Source organism: Ciconia boyciana, chromosome 13 (assembly GCF_034638445.1).
Source record: "Ciconia boyciana chromosome 13, ASM3463844v1, whole genome shotgun sequence".
Classification (NCBI taxonomy): Eukaryota; Metazoa; Chordata; class Aves; order Ciconiiformes; family Ciconiidae; genus Ciconia; species Ciconia boyciana.
The window spans coordinates 19,506,847-19,527,853 of record NC_132946.1 but is presented as its reverse complement, the minus strand read 5'-3'; the positions used below and the strand labels follow the sequence as shown (position 1 = coordinate 19,527,853).

Genomic DNA, 21,007 nt, shown 5'->3' with positions numbered 1-21,007 from the left:
GATGCGCATAAATCTATGGGGCCTGATGGGATTCATCCCCAGGTACTGGAAGCTGATGTCATCACAGGACCTGTCTCCGTTATTTTTCAATGGTCTTGGGAGTCTGGAGAGGTCCCAGTTGACTGGAAGCTGGCAAATGTTATCCCAGTTTTCAAGAAGGGTATGAAGGAAGACCCTGGTAATTACAGGCCTGTCAGTCTCACTTCAGTGCCTGGTAAAATTATGGAGAAGGTTATTCTGGGAGTTACTGAAAAAGAGACAATGCAGTCATTGGCCATAGCCAGCATGGGTTCATGAGGGGAGCGTCCTGCTTAACCAGCTTGATTTCCTTTTGTGACAAGGTCAGTCATCTAGTTGACCAAGGGAAGCCAATAGATGTGGTGGTTTTGGATTTTAGCAAAGCTTTTGATACTGTCTCTCACAGTATCCTTCTGGATAAACTGTCCAGCACACTGCTAGACAAGTCCATCGTACGTTGGGTAAGCAACTGGCTGATGGGTCGGGCTCAAAGAGTTAATGCAAATGGGGTTACATCAGGCTGGCGGCCAGTCACCAGTGGGGTTCCCCAGGGTTCAATTTTAGGGCCAGTGCTCTTTAATGTTTTTATAAATGATCTGGATGCAGGAATCGAATGTACATTAAGTAAGTTTGCTGACAATACTAAACTAGGAGGAGCTGTGGACTTCCGCAAGGGTAGAGAGGCCTTACAGAGAGATCTGGATAGGCTAGAGAGCTGGGCAATCACCAAGCATATGAAATTTAACAAGAGCAAGTGCCAGATTCTCCACCTGGGACGGGGTAATCCTGGTTATACGTACAAACTGGGGGACGAGAGGCTGGAGAGCAGCCCTGCAGAAAGAGATCTGGGGGTTTGGTTGATGGCAAGTTGAATATGAGTCAACGGTGTGCCCTGGCAGCCAAAAGGGCCAACCGTGTCCTGGGGTGCATCAAGCACACCATAGCTAGCCAGCTGAGGGAGGTCACTGTCCCACTCTACAGTGCACTGGTGCGGCCCCACCTCGAGTACCATGTGCAGTTTTGGGTGCCTCAATACAAGAAGGACATCCAACTATGAGTGTGTCCAGAGGAGGGCGACCAGGATGGTGAAAGGCCTCGAGGGCAAGACTTATGAGAAGTGGCTGAGGTCACTTGGCTTGTTCAGCTTGGAGAACAGAAGGCTGAGGGGTGACCCCATCGCTGAGGGGTGACCTCATTGCAGTCTACAGCTTCCTCAAGGGGGGCAGTGGAGGGGGAGGTGCTGATCTCCTCTCTCTGGTGACCAGCGATAGGACACGAGGAAATGGAATGAAGCTGTGTCAGGGGAAGTTCAGACTGGATGTTAGGAAAAGGTTCTTCACTGAGAGGGTGGTCAGTCCCTGGAACGGGCTTCCCAGGGAAGTGGTCACAGCACCAAGCCTTTCAGAGTTCAAGGAGTGTATGGATGACACGCTTAGTCATATGTTTTACTTTTAGGTAGTCCTACGAGGAGCAGGGAGTTGGACTTGATGATCCTTATGGGTCCCTTCCAACTCGATAATCTGTGATTCTATATTAAATATAAAGAACAAATGCAGAAATTATTACAGACATAGATATCTGGAGTCTTGGCTAGAAACGTAATTAAAATGTGTCTTCCAGCTGGCTACTGAATGGAATATATTCATTACAAAGTTGGGTACTTTTAGTGCGGCTTTTTTCCTACTTTTCCTGTTAACCTGATGGATGTCCTGTTTTCATCCTTTTCCTTCCTCTCTAGCAAAAGGTGGGAATTGTAAATATCATTGTGCCAGTTCAACATCTTTTGCTAATATGTTGTTGCTATTCTGAAACAGAAGCAGCTCAGTGTTTAAGTTGGCATACATTAGAAAAGGAAAGACTCTAGACATGAATAATCACCAGATTTTCAAAAGTGACTTAAATGGTTGTATGTTTACTGGGTGCACTGACCACCAGAATTTGATTCCTGATCTTCCAAGGAGACTGAGAGGAAGTGCAGAAAACGAAATGATATAAACAAGCAAGAGTAAACTTCATTGTGGTAATCGTTGAGTCTGGTCTACATTTGTGAGCCATAAAAATGAGTTATCCTTTATTTTCCCCTCATAGGTTATCTTTAGCTTCCAGTGTTCTAAGTAACAACTCATGATTTAATTAAAATTTAATAAAATATGGTATTGTATCTGAAAGAGTTAGTTAAGAACCATAGTCCCTTAAACTTCTTAACATGGAATAAAATGTTAAGAAGATAACATACTTAGTATTTCTGGTTTTTCCTAGTGAGTTCATCTCTGACCAGAGAGGAAGGTTGTTTCACTCAAAAAAATAGTTTGCTCAAAGATTTTGTGTTTAACTTGCAGAGTCATGCTTTCTAGCATTGGGAGCATTTAGATCTCTTGCCACATTGAACGCTTACAGGTCATGAAGCATGTTGGCTGATAACAGAATCATATTCAGATGCCTGAGCTTTGTAAATATCAGTAAAACTTTGAGCATTTGGAGTGTTCTGGTTTTCCTCTGAAATGGACTTCTGTAATACTTTGAGGACCAGTGCTTGCTGAAGAGATAGCAATGACTTTCAAAGGAGAAATGTACTAAGTAAAGAGGAGGCTTGCAGCCATTATTATTAAAGTACTTTAATTTGTCGACAGAGCTATCTGTAGTGTCAAATTAAAAAAACAGTTGGTTTACAACCATAATGAGTTCTGTTGCCTTATCTGTATATAGTATGTATGAGCTTAAAAAAAAAGCCTATGTTGTTATATACTCTCTGAAGCTTATCCCAGAAATACATACTACCCCTTGACATAGAAACAAACACCAAATTTTTGCCTTCACTGTTATTCATGACTTCTTTTTAACACTTAACTGTATTATAAATTCTTTTGGCTTTGCCATAGGCGATTTTATATCTAGCATACTAAAAATAGTAAGTTTATGACTGTGACTCAATTGAATTCCAACAGAATTTGTAATAATTTAGTCTTTGAATAACTAAAGAATAACTTTGAATAACTAACGTTTAAGGATATAGAAAAACCCCTACACATTTAAAACAAACGAAAAAAACCCCACAGAAGACCAAGACAGTCCATCTAATTTTTAGACACACCACAAACTATTCTTAAGTTCTCTAGCCAAGGCTTGTTAAAAGCAGAACATCGTATATGTTCTAAAAATTTGTATGAGAAGCAGATGGAGTATTTCCTTACAGAATGAGCCTTAAGTCAAGTGTAACAACTGGAATATATTGCTGTCCTCTTGCAATTGGAGAGTGCAGTAGCACTGGATGTGTAACACTGATGATCTTTACTGCTGTTTATAAGAACTGCAGACTTAGGGATGTTTATTTGCCTAATACACTACACTGTTCAGAGAGATGTAGAAATGCAACTGATATTTTGCGTAGCTGCTTCTTTTAACTGAAAAGAAGGTCACACATGGTCCAGGTTGGAACCACAACAGGATGATGATAAGTAGCATAAGGAGGAAGCAGCTAGTATGATTTCATTAAATGTGAAGACAGTTATTTTTATGGAATAAGGTATTACAAGAATTGAATACCCTTCCATATTTCATATTCGGATATTGTTGTTTTATTCTAGATGGTTTAATGTATCATCTGTCATCTTTTGGTTTTATTCTAGAATTGTAATGATTCCTTTTCCTCAGCAGGGGAAAAAGTCAAACTTAATAATGTGTAACTCTTATGAACGCCATTCTTCTTGCAGTGGAGCTTGTTAATTGTATTCAGCCTGAAAGTGCCACTCTGCAGATGACTATGCTTTCTTACTCATAACTTTGCATGTAACTTTTGTAACTTTGCATGTTGTCAACTCAGCACATGGTAATTCTATTTTGTACATACGCAACCCTAAGCTGAGCTTCTGCAACATGAAACCTACTACCCCAAAAGGTGGTAGTTGTGGAAAGCAGCTCTGGCCTCCTTTTATTGAGGACAACCAATGGACCACACTGATCAAGAAAGGGAATTGAGTGTGCAATTTCAAAGCATTTCTTCAGAGCCTGTACCCAAAGATATTGAAGATGTAAATCATGTTGAGGAAGGCCAGGCCACAAAGCTCTCTTCCTGCTTGAATGAATGCTCGATCCAGGAATAAATATTTCTCATCTCTTATAAAATTGGCTGCAATATAATTTTTGTAAGAGCTGTGAAATTTAGTGTTTACCTGTGTGCTCTTTTACTCTGCCTGTTGCTATTTTAAATTATATGTAAACCAGAAATTCCTCAGCCAGCTTCAGTCCATTCTGATATGTTTTCTATAGACTTCATAATTACATGACTTTAGGATCATCTGTTCAACCATTTCAGACATTTCTGCTTCATTTACAATAGCCATGATCCCATTGTAACTTTCTGTCACCATTGCAGACTTCATCAACTTTTGCAGAATGATTTATGTTAGCCACAATTTGTAAAAACAAGAGGTTCATAATGATTATAATGTCTGCACAATTACTGGTGGCATTTGTGTTAACCATTAGCTTCTAGAATCTGTTGTCTAAGACTGTCATAGCATAGGTATTTTGTATTTTGGATGTCCCACTTTTTTTGTTTTGAACTTGTTATTGTTAATGTCACCTGTCCCCTGAAGTTTTAACTGTGAAAGGAGTTTTCTATAGCTAGAGGTGGATGCTTCCAGCAGAACAGAACTGCACACTGCAGAAGGTGTTTATTCTTTCGTGCGTGTCTGACATAGGTGAAGGCGGGATGGCAATCCAGAGTATATCTCTGCTTTTTACATACCTTTCCTTCACCTCCCTTAAGATGTGACTTGGCTGTCGAGAACTGGAAAGGGGTAGACATGGAATGGCTCCAAAGCTCTGCTCTAAGGAGCCGTTGTTCATCAATATAAAATGCTAGTCTCTTTGACTTTTTCCTTCTGGAAGCCCATCTTGATCCCAGTTTACCCTGAGAAGTAGTTAATTCATGGACAGGGTATCCAGCTGGGTCTCTTGTACAGCTGGGGTACTGGCTAATGAATTCCGCTTTGTTTAAAACAGTGATCAGTCAAGGGTCAAAACCCAAACTCCAGGGATGAGACCAATTCAAATTCCTTCTTGTCTTGCTCACTTCCTAGACCAGATGTATCCATCTGGAATAGAAATGTTGATTTGATTTTGTTATTTGCAAGCAGCAATTTTGTTTTGTTATGTTCCGTGACAGCCCCAGGACTGATCTGTGCTTTGCAGAAGTAGGTTAGTCATATCGGAGAGTAATTTGCAGTGTTTTGGGATAATGAGGAAGGATGATCTCACTGAAAAATCAGATTATGCTAATTACTTAAAATGTGAGGTTTTCTTCCCCTTTGCTGTCTGCATATAGGGGAAAAAACAATCATAGCTGGGAATTCAAGCTTTTGACCGATTAAAGCACAGAGTGTGTATGAAGGAAACTAATGGCCCAAGATATTTTAATATTTATCTAAAACTTCCCCTGAGAAATACCACTTCTGGTGAACAAAAAGTTTAGTGCAAACTTAAGTCCAGCTTCTGTAACTTAAGTTACCAGCCCTGGGAAGAGTCTAGTGACCAAGCATTTACTCACTGTATAGGAGCAGTACTGGCTCTGAACATCTCACCATGGCTTCACAATTTCCTGCCTGTCATCTAAGCTGCAGGAGCTGACTGTGAGCATGCTGTTACCATATCCCCACTGTGGGACACAAAATGTGTTACATGTAAAAAATGCTATTTAAACTTTGTAATTAGATGGGCAGGAATTCGTTATGCTTAGCTGAAGGATAGTACCACCTTAGGCTGCTGCTAAGTTGATTACATCCATCAGTTTATCCATACTTTAAATCTCCTAAGGAATTTTGCTTCCTTGTTTCTATTGATTGTTTTGGTGTTAAACAACTATTTTAGTTGTGTTTAACTTCAGTTTTCTTTTAACCAAAAGTTACCCTTTTAGGTATCGATTTTAAAAATTTTCCCAACCAACTAGGGTTCTGAGTGTAATACCTTTTCATCATTGACTTGCTTTTTAAATATTACTCAGTTGTTAACCTTTTTTCACTGTCAATATAAAAAGTCAGACTTTATAGGAGGAATTCAATGGTTGCTATGTTTGCAATGAAAGGAATTTTTTTTTTTAAAAAAAGTATTTTATCGGTGCTCTTTCCTTTTTATGGTTCTTGGGTTTATTTATTGATTACTTATTCAGTGAATTATTGAGTATACATTCTGAGATATACCTGATTGTCTTCATAAATGCTTAATGTTCATATGTGACTTTATTCTGGAAAGGAGGATAAATGGTTGTGTTTCTGAAATAGAGGTTTCTAAATAATTATGGACAGAACTGGTAATGCTTCTTATGCTTAAGTTGCTTCACTTACTTTGTAAGAACCTGTTTTCAGTTGCTTGTAACTTTTTGCTAAACTTCACCTTCTTGGGCTGGGTGTCTGCAGGCTGAGATCATATTCTGCTGTTAAAGTTTAATCTAACTAGGTCAGTAATTAGATTTTCTCTAATATAATCAAGAGATTCTAACAGTACACAGTTTTCCTCTGGAACTTGATGTTTTGCTGAGGTGTTATTGTGAGATAAGGGATGCATCTCCTGCTGTTCTATTAATATTCACTCCAGTAAGTAGTTTGAGAAGTCTTAGTATGCACTGCCTTAACAGAACCATAGCTGACAACTAAATCCTCTGAAAGCCCAGCAGTGCTAGGCATGTTTGTCACACGACTCTGCTGTCACAGAGCAGTGGATATGCCACAATATTGACTACAGCCTTTGCATGTGTTCATCCAGCCACTGTGGTACCAGACACTCAAAAGCAGAGAGCAGGGAGTTCGTTCTGTCCAAGCTCTGAGCACTCGCTGGGCAGCTTCTCATTCCTGCCCCAGTTACTAAGCCATTTGGAAAATAAGTAACAGTTATGCCTGTGCATTAACTTGAAGGTTTGAAGCCTGCCCATGATTCAGGCTGGGCCTAGTACATGGTTTCATATAGCAGAGTTCTACTTTTTCAGTCTTTTGGAGTCATTTTTAAAAACCACATTATAGGGACTTCAGAAATGCAAAGCGAAGCATCCAAACATTGGGAAAAGCCAGAATAGTACACTTTAACCTAAATAGGCTTATACTGTTTTTTTATGGGAGCTCTGATTCATTCAACACATGAAAGAGTGCTTTGCAAAAAAGCTGAAGTGATGCTGTTCAGACCGGCTCTCTATTTGACTCCTGTCTTGCTAACTCTTACTTATGGTCTTGCTGTTAATGAAGTTGAGTTCCAACCTGGAGAACTGAATTCTGTATTAATAAATAATTTTAGAAGAAATCCTTCTTTATAATTAAAAAAAAAATCCACTTTAGCCGAACTTTTGGCAACTAATTTTGTGTTCCTTTTGTTTTGGATGTCAGCAAAGATCAGATGTGCAGAAACGGTCTCTGCAGCTGACATGGAAATCAGCTGGACCTGTGCCTTGAATATCAAGAGCACTATGAAAATGCGAAGTACAACTATGCTTCATTTTACAACAAAGATTTAGGAGATTCAGCACTTACTGTTAAAATAGTTAAGATAGAAATATATTTTGCAAATATTTATCCAATATTTTGCAAATATTTTCCAGGACAATAAATAGAATCACTGTAAGTATTTATTGACAGCATCATGCTACGCCTCCTAAACTTGTGCTCTATTTATGAAGTCTTTGGACATTTCATTTCTTCTGTTGATTTAAATTTGTGGTATTTGTGTTGTTAATCTCTTGAGCTGTTTTTTCGAGTATGAATTAGGAAATATATTGAAACACTTTAAAGGTATTTGTGAAACAAACTAAACCAAATGCTGGCAGTATGTAAGTGCACCTTTGCATGCTTTAATTAAAGCACTGCCTCTTTGCTACAGATATATTTTGATGGTCTGAATATACACTAATTTCTTAAAAGTGAAACAGGTCTGAATCTAGTTTTTTCTTCATCAGTTTGTTCCCTTTCCACATGAGGATGTTGTTTGCATGTCTTATTGTAAGGACAGGACTTTATCCTGAAAAGGAAAGTCTCTCCCTCTCTCTTTTCTTTTTAAATCTCCGTAAGCAGCCATATAGCTTTCAGCTACAAGGAGTCCTCAATATGTTCTGTTGCTGGATGGATATCTTAAAAATGAGAACAGTCACTTATTTTGCTTGGTTTCATCTCCTGGGTAGCTTTCTGAAGTATGCAGTTTATGCTTTTTCACTTAAAAATAATAATTTTAAAAAAGGGGGGGGCGGGGGGAGAAACCAATCTATTTTGGCACAATTAGAAGAATGTTCTGATGTGACAAACTGGTGAAATCTTCCACCCCTTTATGTATTTTGGAACTTTATGATTGAGCTCATCTGAGTGTGAAACTTCATATTTGAATATTTAGTTTGAAAGGCATACAGATCTTGTTTGGGGAGAGAAGAGTGTGGTTGGTTGGTTGTTTTTTTTTTAACAGCTTCAGTTACTTTTGGAGTGAAGACATAACTACATCAACTATTTTCAACATAAACAAGTGCTTATGGTTAAATGATGGGAACCTTTCAAACTCAACATTGAGAACACTTCTAGACAGTGATAAATTTTAAAAGACAAGGCTGTTACATAGTTCCTGTTGAGATGTTAGTTGTCTACATACTATGGTTTGCCTGTTTATAAGCATCAGTAGGGTATTCTGTGCTGGTGGCTGTAATAAATGCATGTAATCTGAAATTTTCAAAAGCTCCATAGCCATTTTCACTCTTAATGCTTTAACTGAATTCAAAGTCTCGATAGTAAGAGTAATCAAACATTGTTTTCTCTGATAGTATTTCTGTGCAACACATGTTGAAGGTACGGTATTGAAATATATATTAGGTTCGTTTTTCTATCCTGAATCCCAAAAAGTTTTGAACTCTTCCAAAATAAGTACACAGCATAGTAAAATCCACATTAAAATGAGCATTCACTCTAATTTGAAGAGCCAGACCTCTTACAATTCACCTCCATTGGCCTCTACTGTTAAATTAGTAATTTCACTTATTTAAATATTGATCAGATTGCAGATGTTAGGAGGGGAAATCACAAGCCCTGAGCTGCCAGCTGTATGCACTGCCTCCATCTCTGTGTAACAGCCTGAGCAGTTTACCAGGCAACCATGTATACAATAATTTTTTTAATCTGATGGTAGTTCCTGTCTTCTCCAAACGCAGCGGGCCTCCTTTCTTGACCTGTATATGTTGAAAAAGTAACATGTGTCTACAACATGCTCAGCTGCTTGCTCCAGCCTGGCTTCCATCCAGCCAAATATCAGAGAAATTTGTGGACATTGGAAATTTGTGTAAATACAGTGGACATGGGCACTCACGTGAACTGTTGCCTCTGCAAGCAAACGTCAGCTCCTTATTCCCACACTGAGCAGCATCCTGCCTCAGCCACCTTATTTCACAGTGTACATGTGTTTGCATAAATCATACATTTAGGCTGCACAGGTGTTTATATTTGGTCCCTATGGCAGTCCTGTAGTCGCTCATGATACTGTGCCTCTCCCTGGTGCTGGTTATACTTCCTTGTAAGAACTACAGTTAACGAGAGCCTATCTTGCTCTGGGCATCTGTAGTTGATACGTGCTTCCCACTGTTGGGATTTTCATTATGTCTTCTGGAGCCCTGAAGAGCCGACCAAGGTTTTTCTATCTTTTTAAACCCCTCCCTATTCCTGTGTTTCCACACTGTTCATAATGTTCTTTAGACAAAAAGGGACAGACTGTGACCTCTGCTAATGAATAAATCAGCTCCATCTGTCCACCCAGAGATAGCCTTTTAGCACAGTAGGACTTAAGGGCGTATTTGTACTGTGCAGTGTGGTTAAAAATATCTAAGCTGATTCCAAGTAATCTGGTGTGTTCACACAGTGCAACGCAGTATTACTGGCCTGGTGCTGGGCCAGGACGTAGGTAACGGTGGATTTGAGCACATCTGGTTTGCTCTGAGAGGGCATCACTGGTGGTGTAGCTACGTGTTCTCGCTACTCAAGGTAGCTTATGTGTCCCTGTGTGATGCTGCGTCGCTTGGTATGCTGTGTCTGCTCATGCGTTAAGTGGGCACAAAGCTGAGTATTGAGTGCTCAAGACATGCTGTCCTACCCAAGATCTTACTAAGTGTACTTCTACTACATGTGGGGTTTTTTTGAAGGGTTAAGAGATGCAGACAAGAGCATAATCTTCCAAAATTTTGCAACAGCTTTGAAACTGCATCTCCATAACCTCTGGCAAATTTCTTTGCCCACACTCAGATGACAGGACAGTTAGGCTACCCAGGTAGGTTTCCTTGAAGTGTTTTGAAGAGGGGATGTGCTATCTGAGTTCTTAGTGAAGCCTTCAAGTTTGTATTGTCTAGTGGTTTGTCCACGTTAGAAAAACTTTGATTGGTGTCCTCATAACTGGGTTCTGATTCTCAGCATAAGCAAAGATTTCAGATCTGATAGCTCCCTTTTAGTGGCAACAAACTATCTCACCCGTCATCACACTTGAATCACTCAGCTTGTGCTAGAAGCAGTACTTGTTAGACTCCTGATACCACTGCTTAATCCAACAGAAAAATAACCACACAAAAACCCACCCCACCCCCCAACCTTCCAGTCCAAACCTGGGTATTTTCTTGCTGTTAGTCATTTGAACTGTCTCAGAGAAGATTTTTAGCATCACAGCCGGTTCAAAGAAGGGTGCAGGACTGCACAGCGAGGTGAGAAAGAAAGAAGTGCATAAAGACAGATGGAAGGGTCTGAGATCTCCCACTTCCAGGAGCAGTGAGGCTTGAGCTTGAAGAACAGAGTTGAGGTGGTTTCCCCTAGGACCAACGTCATCCATGTTTCTTGTGTTGTGTCTTGTTGAAATAGTTCACATTGAGATGCTTAGTTTCCATATAATATTTTTAATATCATTTACTCCTGTCCCCAGATTTCTTTTTTTCCCATTTCTAATCTTTTTTTTCTCATGGTATCTCTTTGCTGCAGCATCTGTAATCTCCCCTTGTCTTTTATGTTACTTGGTATTTATACCTGCGGTCCTTTACTGACACTTTAATATCCTTGATGCATCACATAGGATTTGAATGCAAAACACTTTAGTTTTTCTCTTGCTCCAGTGGTTTCTGTTATGGTGAAATAATTCACACAGATGTCCTGTTAGTGGGGAATTGGGTCAGAGAGGTATTTGGTATGGAATTTGACTTTGCGATTCCAGAGAGGCTTTTGGCAGACATGCTCCATCACATTGACTTTTTCTGTTCATTCCCTGCACGATCTTTTGACACATCATTTACTATGACTTTTACCCAAAATATGCAAAACTTCAATTATTGTTTCAGTTCGCTGTAGTTTATTTTTAGTTTAAGCACGTGCAAGTCCTGACACAATGAGCTACTTCCATAATTTTTATTGCAAATAATTTTGCTTGAGCTGTGTACATGACAAGGGGGAAAAAAACCCACCCCAGCTTTGTGTCCCCTGAAAAGGAGCTTTGCCAATGATTTCTAATGGGAGAAAGAGCAGGCAGTGAAAGTCAGTGAAAAATAGGTTTTAAGAATGTGCTTCTCTCTGCCAGTGAGCGAGCCTGCTTAGAGTAGTGCATTTAGTTGGCTGTTATTTACATGCTACTTGTACAGAAGTCATCAGTATATGGAAAAGCAAATTTTCAACGGTTTTACAGATGTTCCTGTTGAACTGTGAGATAAATAACTTCTATGTGTATACATAAATAAATCTATGTACATATATACACACACACGTTTGTGATTTATCTACAACTGACAAATTAGGATTGCCATATATATTGCTAAAATAACGTGTGATTTCTTATTAGAGAAATTCTTTAAAATGACAAAAGCATGGATGCAGAATCAGGCTCGTATTGACTATGTGTACAATCCATGGAAACATATTTGTCTTAAAAATATGTGCAACAGATTTGTTTCCTCCTTAGTTTGTCACGGCACAGCTGCAGAGGTGAGATTTTCTTTTAAATGCTTTATAAAGGTTCAGAATTGGCCTTTTGCTTACTATTTGCTCCCAGATTAAATACTGCATGGATGCTTTATTCCTATACAAATTGAGTCATTGGGCTTCAAAGTCCTCCTTTAAATTCGAATTTTTAAGAGTGTTTGTTAGAGAATTCTTCTGGGGATTTGATCATGCCATAATTATTACTTTGAAATTTTAAAATTTTCTATCACATTTTGCTTCTATTTGACATAAGAAATTGCTGCCTATACAATTCTGCCATGAAACTGATACATCTGTGCCCCTCTTTATAGCACCACCCATCATCTGACCTGTGCACAGCAAGAAATACGAGTTTGTGTGTTTAAAATGCTCCAGGAGCCAAATTCAGTATGCAGGAGCTCATTCTAGCTGTTGAATATAGAACATGTCCTTTTAAAATTCATGAATGGTATGCATGTTTTTCAAGTTAGAACATGGCTTATAAATATTATTTGGGGCAGTGACTCCAGTGATGAAGTTGCAAATACATTATCAAGGAACTTTTTCAATGGTCTAATCCTTTTTATAATTATTTGTCATTACAAAAGTTCTTTCAGTTAAAAAAAATTGAAAGTTAGGTTTAGGGCTTTATAACAGTTTAGAAGTGTTATGTTTGTGGGTCATGCAGGTTTAATATTAGCAAATGTACAAAAAATGTTACTGCACAATTTTGTTGGAAAACATGATATGGAATGGGTCCACATTGAAAGCATTTTTTAAAAAGAAGTTCCTCTCATATTTCTTTGTTTTCGTCTCCAGAGGGATATAAGAGACTGAGGAGGAGCAGGGCATTTTGCTCTTTCTCCAGATAGATTTTTTTTTTTTTTTTTTTCCCCATGGTTTGAAATATGAAGTCACTTATGTTACTAATGCTACCATCCTTCAGAGGCACCAGAGCTGTTTATGAGCACTGTTAAAATCTCTGGAAAATCCTAGTGTCTGTCAAGGCATGAACTTTATAGACATTTGTTCTGTTAAATTCAGTTCTTTGAAGGATGCAGTTAAAGCATTGATTTGGCTGAACGAAGAGCCCCCGAGGCACTGCTGCTCACAGCCCTCGCCTGTTACCAGCCTGCTCAGATGCCTGCCTAGAAGCCAGCTGCTGGCAGCAGAGGCTTTCAGTGGGGCAAACCTCTTGGCACCATGGTTAGTTGTGGTCACAGCCACGGTGTCCGAGATGACCACGGGTATTCTAAGAACAGTTCTGCCTTAGTTTCTTAATAAGAGGAGGGTCGCACCATTAACATTACGAATGTGATAAGTAAGATGTGCTTTTTTATTATTCAGCTTTATAATTCTCAACATGAGCTTACAGGTTTCATCTTATCAAAAAATTGTAACTAGCGCAGTTTAAGCTATATGCATTCTTCAGATCCCATGAATGCGTGAATTTGCAAAATGCGAAATACACCATGCTTAATGATTTTCACGTTCCCCCAGAAGTATACTCATTGTGTTTTTTCACCAAGAACAACAGTTGCATACATCAAGGCCTATCTCAATTTTACATGGTTTTTACTAAAACTATTTCTGTCTTTTCCGCTCCTGGCACTTCCAACAAAAGTAAACAGAAGGGAGAAAACTTAGCATGGCATCTGAATACTTTATTTGGGGGTTGTTTTTTTTTTTATTTTATGGTATTCAGAGCAACTGTGGTTGGAGTTTAATGTACTCAGCAGGAAGGCATATGCTTATAGCAGGAACCCAAGAGGGAAAAGTGAGCAGCAGATGTCTCAAAGCTTTAGACTTACACTTCACAGATTATTTTTTCAAAGTACATCGTTCCATATGCTGTGTAAACCAGACAGCGCAATGTAGATTTACTGCTTTTGGGGACGGAGGAGGAGGAGGAGTTTAATTCATCACTGGTGGACATAATTATTCTTATTTTCCCAAATTAATTTATTTGGGGATGAATGTTAAGAGATGTTTAGAAATCAGATGGTTAACAATGACTTCAGGATGCTTGGAAGTCTAGGCTATAAATCTCCTGGGGACCAGGTACGCCGTATCAATCGCTATCTAGTGTAAGCAGAGAAAAGAGATTGAACTTACGTTTGACAGTACTGCGCGACTCCTGGAACCCAGCTGACTCTGAACCCCAGCCCAGGGCTTCACACTCGCGCTCCTCCCCTTGCCCATGCCTGGCACTCGTGCTTGCACCTCCTCTGTTCTTTTCTGCCAGCCAGCACATCTTCCAGAGCCCCACGCTGCGCTTACGCCCATCCTCCAGGGTCTGGTATACCCAGTTAGGAGTAAAGGCAGCTGCGTTGTTAAGAATAAGTGAGACCAGGGCTACCAACACAGCTGTGGCTACCAGTTTCTGGACAGTCATATCTGACTGTCAGCTTGCTGCCAGTCTCTATTTGCAGAAGACAGGAGGTCTCAATCAGCTGCAGCACATTGAAATTGGACTTGAAACAGAGGCAGCTTTGCTAGGATGTTACAAATGGCTAGAGGACATCACCGTTCATTCTCAAAGTCAACTCCAGAGGCGTTTCTGATCAAGGAAATGAGAATTTTGTGAGGTAGATAGGAGAATTCCATAAAATAAGAACACAAAGCTTTTTTAGGTCCTTCCCAGCTGTGGCTTATCCACCTTCTTGCACTTTGATAAGTAATGCCAGTCCTGCGATGAACTGAACGATAGGGAGGTCCATTCCTTGTGAGACGAGGCAAATCCAGAAAGAATCCAGTCTCAGGCAGGAGAGCCTGAGCTGCTGCCGGGGCAGAGGTGGGGATGCTCGCCAGCAGTGTGCCAAGCGCGCTGGGTCCTCTGAGTCAACCAGTGCTGCTCCAAAAGCCTTTTTTTCAGGTGCAGACTTCAGAATATCCTGCAAACTGTGACAAATGTCATTCTCAAAGCCAAGCCAAACTGGAGGTGAACGCTGTCATCCCAAAGGAGCTCTGCAAGTTTGGAGTATCTCGAGGTGTTTGCTCTGCTGTGTCCCTCTCTGAAGATCCGAGCTGCGAGTGCAGGGACCGGCGAACGGCCACTGCTGCGAGGAAAAGGCCCCCCCACCTCTCCACGAAGAGGAAATGGCTGTTTTTGTGGCTGTTTTTGGTGAGCCTCAGGGCGTAGCCGACTGCAACAAACAGAGCCACTGCCACAGCAGTCAAACATTAACAGGATGTATTTCCTGAAAGGAAAAGGCTATGGAGACTTCTAAAGTTGTACCTCCTCCCCTCGGAGAGCCCCCCTCCTCGTCTCACTCCTCCTCCCCTCCCAGCAGCACAAAGCAGGGCTGTGGGGACTGGGCTGTACAGCGCGGGGAGCAAAGCAGAGGTCCTCTTTAAAAGGAGAGCCCCAGCCTCAGCCCTCGGAGCGTGAGGTCTGCAGACACGGATTTAGGAGAGGGATTTTGAAATGCTTTTTACTGAAAGCAAAGCAATATTGGGGTTAGCTGTTGAACAGCATGATGGGAGGGGGGGCGGTCCACTGATGTCCCCCTTCCTTTCTGCAGCCCTAGAAGGGAGCATGGCAGATAGATAGAAAATATAAAATCTCGAGGTTCTCAGCCTGATAAACAAACGAATCTGGGGGTGTCTGAAAAGGCAGTTGCAAGTGTTACAATGTGAGCAGAGTTGAAAATCGCTGCATTGTGACTGGCACAGCCCTGCGCCCCACGTCCCAGTTTGCCGTGAATGCTGGTGGCTCTGCAGTGCCTCTGAGAAGGCGGGCCACCTCCCTGCAGTGCTCAGAGGATGGAAAAGCTTCTGCAAGTTGCTTAATAGAATGCCTCTGTTCACAATCCAGTACAGAGTTCAACTGCCATACAGCAAGCCAGGACCACGGCACTGGTGCTGCACAAGCTGCAAGGAAATCAGCTCTATTAAACATTAGATTAACATTAAAAAAGAGTTGTTGAGGACATTTCATACTGTCCCTGAACATGGATGTTTCCAGACAGATCTTGCAAAGACCAGCTCTCCAAATGGCTGTTCGCTGTTTCATGTTTCCATCAGCTGCCACGGCAGGACCTGCCGCGGGGCCGGGGATGAGGGCAGCGATCCCTGGCAGGCGTTGCTCTGCTGCGGCTGCTGGCTTCTCCTGCCCCTCTGGGCCTTACTGCCTGTGGTTATGCCCTTCCTTGATCTGAGTCTGTCAAAATTCTTTAGGCTGAAAAAATACTGTACAAGGTGTAGCATTGAACGGTATATTGTGAAATGAAGGTGTGACGTTCTTGTCAACAGCCTGGAGAGGGAGTAGTGAGAAGTCATGGCAGAGTACCTTCATCACCTGCACTGCACCGACCTTTACTTTTATAGCAGTTCTGCCTTACCAGCTATGTTACTTTGCCCTTAGGCAACAAATCCGTGCTGACCCAATATGTGTAGACAAACTGGTTGGAAATTTTTTGAAAGTCAGCGTTTTATTTTCTAAGACTTGTTGCTGAGAGGAGTGGAAAATATTTCAATGAAGTTCATATGCCCCTATAATTAGGTTTCAGCTATTGGAATTGAATGTACAAATCTGGCTATGAATTCACCCCTTCTCTGTGCACTTGGTTCATTTTTAATCCTTAAATGGATTAAGCTTTAGGTACTTTGAGTATCTTCATGCTCTGACAGCAGTACAGCATCTTTGGTTTCTTTTTTCCTGTGGTTGGTCGGGTTTCCATACATCTCTGGTTTTAGAAGTTTCAATATAAATAGCACACCGGTGCCTGCCATTCTTCAAAGAAATTTCCTAACAACAGTGACTATATTTTCATATTTTATAACCCATGGATTATTTGTTATTATTTTAAGCCTGTGATTCAGCAGCAAGGCAGATGATGTTCATATACAGATAATGCCAGGAGAGATTTACCTTTAGGGAAAATCTCTTCTACCCAATCACGCACCTGCTTCTGCCTCCTCCTGTCTTCGATTTTTGTGATTTGTCAAAGTCTGAGTATGTATTTTCAGAAGGGCACAAACTTTGTTTGCATGTTACATGTAAAAAAAATATAGCAATTGTAATTTACAAAGGCTGAACAAATCAGTCTAATCATTAAAACTTAGTCACATCTCTTCCTCTTTCCACACCAATTATTTGGTGTGAGAATATTCAACCTTTTTTGAATTCCATTAACATTAAAAATAAATCATATTCTTCCTACGTCATACTTGTCTTTGAGCGTGAAATGGATCAGGTGATCTAAACATCATGGCATTAGTTTGTGCTTTGGGATATATGATACTTGAGAAATTCTTCATGTTACATATGCAAATCCATGCAAGTCAATGAGTTTACATTTAAAGCAGCTTTTCCAGAGGAAAAAAATAAATCTCTTTCCCTCTCCCAGATTGCCTCTTGTTGTGGCCGCAGATGGGTGGGTGGCTACGTAGTAAGTTGCAGCTGGGAACGGATGCGGGTGAGTCAAGTGGACCAGTTCACTGCCACGTAAAACACAGGAGGTGGCACTGGGACTGGTGACAAAGCTGGCCTTAGATCAGATGCTTCATCCCTCCAGCTATGGTGAGGTGGTCATCTCCGAAAAGGCTGCATAATTTTAAGTCTATACTGTGTCTCTCTGTTGGTGGGGACTGCCACACCAAAAATGATTTGGGACTTACAGTTTTTGTGATGATGGAAATTTTTCTGGCAACCCTGATCATGACTTCCAGAGCAGAAGGGACAGCAGCACTGCAGTCTGCAGCCCGCTCAGATCATACACCAGTATGGGGAGTATCTGAGGGGCAATGCAAGGCGACAGTAACTGCTGTTGGCTGCAGTAATTCAGCAAGCACACGACCGGTCTATCAAATCACGTGTATGTAAATTTTGCCCATGGCAAAATTTCTGATAGATGTTCTTGTCTGAAAGTAGCTGTTTGCTAATTGATTGTTCCATGCTAGAGAGTGGTTCTGCTCAGTGGTAGGTTAAATTACTCCATACAATTTGCATAGCAGCTTATAAAGCATTTTGGGTCTTTCTGGGTGAGAAATCGGTTATGCAAATGTAATTTTACTTTCAGAATCTCAATAATTTAGATTATATCAGCTAACTAGTTGCTTCCATACCGAATTTATCCATTTGCTACCGAATAAATTCTGTTTGCAGTTGTTTATGCAGGGCACAGTCTTTTTTCTATTATTTTTTAATAGGCAAATTGCTTTTTATCATGCTATTCAACTAATAACAATATCTAAAGATGTAAATTGGGGAATTCCCCAACTAAGTGGATTGCACCAAGTCAGAATTAAATGAGTTTTGCAAAGGTCCGGTAAATTTTCCTAGCCTGCTCATAGCAAAATGGCTCAGTTACTTATTTTTTGTTACAGTTGTAATCAAAAGATTCTTCTTGGCACTTTCACAGTCAGTGACGCTCTCCATCTTCACTTAGAGATCTTGTGTTTCCAGTACAAAACAGTCCCAGAATCCTTCTGATCCTTTAAAAAAAAAATTTACCTTAATGAACACTTCTCTACTGATAAATGTGCAGAAGTATATTCAATTGCAGTACTTACTGCATTCCTTAGGACACAAGAGTTTTGTCTGATTACAGTTCACGCTGAAAAATAGCTTGGTGTTGATTTTGTCAGGATAAGTTTGGAACAGACAAAGCTATGTATTTAATATGATATTATAGATTGTATTCTGTAAAGCTTTTGTTGATTTATCAAATACTGTGTTTCTGCCAGTGAAGAGTTTTTAGGAATAATCTAGGCAGCTTTCAATGTTTTGTGAAAAATGCCTGATGTGTTTCTCAGAGAAGCATTCATTCAATATAATTAACGCTGTCAAGACTCTCATTGAATTGTTGCAACTTTCCATAGCTACATCAGATAAAACTTCATTTTTTTAAGTCCTGAGTTTTTTCTGGGTTACAAGAGAACAGACAGGAAGCCAGCAATTTTGACATTTTAACTCTCTACTTATTTTGCAGTGGTTTGAAGATAAGATCAGTGTCCATTTTTATAGATGTGTTTAAAATTTTACATAGTACTTCTAAATGATCTGCTTTTCATGCCTGTAACCTTGGGTGTCATTAGGTTTGTCTCATTTGACAATGTCCAAGCCCTCTGTAGCTGTTATGGTCCACAGCATGGTGCTTTTATCGTATGGCCGGTCTATCAAATCACACGTATGTAAAGTTGATCATAAATGAATTATCTGGTCAGAATCACCCACTGTCATGCATTTCAGCCAGATAACATTATTCTAAAAATGTTTTTTTCAGGGGTTGGAAGGTGCAACTTTAAGTTACTGAAATCCAGGCAAAGGATTAACATTTGAAAAATAGTAATAGATGTTGTTAATTTTCCTTAGGAAGCAGCACCTGCTTTGTCCCATCCTTTTCCTTTGCATAGAAAACACTCCTGAGCAGCACGTAGGCAGCGGGTGGAGGCTGGGGCAGGGTGGTGCCCAGGCCAGCCCGGACACCGTTCACGTTAGGGTAAGTCGCGTAGTAAACACTTGGCACCAGAACGGTACATCCACTGCAGTCCCAGTTGGCTGAGCTGCTGAGAATCTGCTTCGAATTTCTTGTACAGTTTATTTTGTGATGGGGACGTGAAGCTGCTTTGTCCCCACCGTTGGGTCAGCAAAAGCTCTCCCACTTGCTGGATTTATTTCCATTTTTGACAGCCCAGGCTGTGCCTGACGCACAAGGGGACACCCACCCGCTCCAGGTAGATGTATGCATTAGGGACGTAATAATATATTATATATAATACAGTGTAATAGGGATGTAATAATGTATTATTATATATTATATAGTTATCATATATTATATAGAAGAGTGTTATAGATATTATGTCTGATACTAGTATTATAGGTATTACAGCTTATTTTAGTATTTCCCTTTGTGTTATACAGTAGTCTTTTAAAGGAGAATGCTTAGGGTCCTGTTCAATGAAGTGGGGCCCAAATTGGAAAGAGAGATTATTTTTTCCTCCTGATCAAGATATTTCGAGGCAAGAGATGGAACATATGTTCATTTTCCAAATATACCCCATTAAATAGAGAGAGAGAGATTTTGTAGTGAGGTGCTTCAGACATACAAATCTCTAGCACTTCGAAATAATACCCTATTTACTGGATTTTTTCTTTAAACTTTCATGTAAAATGGGCAATGAAAAATATACAGGAACAGAAGGGTTTGTAAAATCAGACTGTTAGATGCTATAAACATAGTTTCATAGAAAAACATATGCAAAAGATCAGCTATAAAGGAAGAAAAACTTTTTCATCAAATACATGGTAAAACTTGTGTCCAATCTTAAGAGGCATCAAAGTTTGCTTCCCAAATCCATAGCGCTATTGATGTGGCCTGAAGCCTGGGAGTCTGGGGTGCAGCAGCAGATCATTTATTCATGTGCTTCATGGGGAGGTGTTGCTCCCCTGGGATGCTTGGGGAGCGCATTCCCATGGCTCTGCTCATGCTGTTGTTGCGTCTGGTCTTCATTAAGTTTCCAGCTTCGGCTGATGAAGTACAGATGCGAGTGGCTTTCCAGGGGGGAGAAGAGGAGGAGGAGGAGGGGAAGAACAGGAAATTCCCAGAGCATGAGCTAGGGACAGGGTAAATCATTACTTGGCATTTTATATGCGATGGTGGGGCCAGGCCTGGAAAGAAGAGTTGCTACTTTTTAGGGATGCAAGGACAGATTCATCTTTCTCGCTACACTAACAACTGTTGAGAGATAAACCATGGTTTTGCCTGGGATTAAAGTGAGCCTGTTCTGCACCTCCTGTTTCTTGTTCCTTAACCAGACCTGCATTAATTTGCCCACATTCCCGAGGGGCAGCAAAACTGATGGGCAGAACTCTTGCTCTGGTGCTGGAGGTGTCTGCCTGCTAGGGAGGTTGTGCCATCCCAAGGCTGAGACTGGTCTTCTTGAGACACGGAGAAACATGGAAGCATGTTGCTGATGCTTCGCAGATTGTTCTCTTCTCTAAACCCATCCCTTGCTTGCAGGCCTGCCTGCTCCTGCCAGCAAGCCTGCCGGGTGCCTCAAGCTGAATACTTTGCAAGGGAAATGTCTAAAAACCAATTTGGCATTATAAA

General features: G+C 40.5%; 2 protein-coding genes across 7 annotated transcripts in view; one reads left to right on the top strand and one right to left on the bottom strand.

The window, feature by feature from the left end:
- The window catches only part of TMEM204 (transmembrane protein 204), a 31,811-nt gene extending 16,595 nt beyond the window's left edge, over window positions 1–15,216 (bottom strand). Inside the window, exon 1 of one of the 2 annotated variants that reach the window (XR_012044886.1) lies at window positions 14,067–15,216. Coding sequence is in view for 1 of the 2 variants with exons in the window: in XM_072877798.1 (XP_072733899.1) it covers window positions 14,067–14,346 (280 nt within the window). In the remaining variant the exon portion in view is untranslated. The remainder of the gene's footprint in view (window positions 1–14,066) is intronic. The other variant, XM_072877798.1, reaches the window with a different exon arrangement.
- Window positions 1–21,007, top strand: part of IFT140 (intraflagellar transport 140) — a 91,904-nt gene that overhangs the window by 58,270 nt on the left and 12,627 nt on the right. The window lies entirely within an intron of this gene.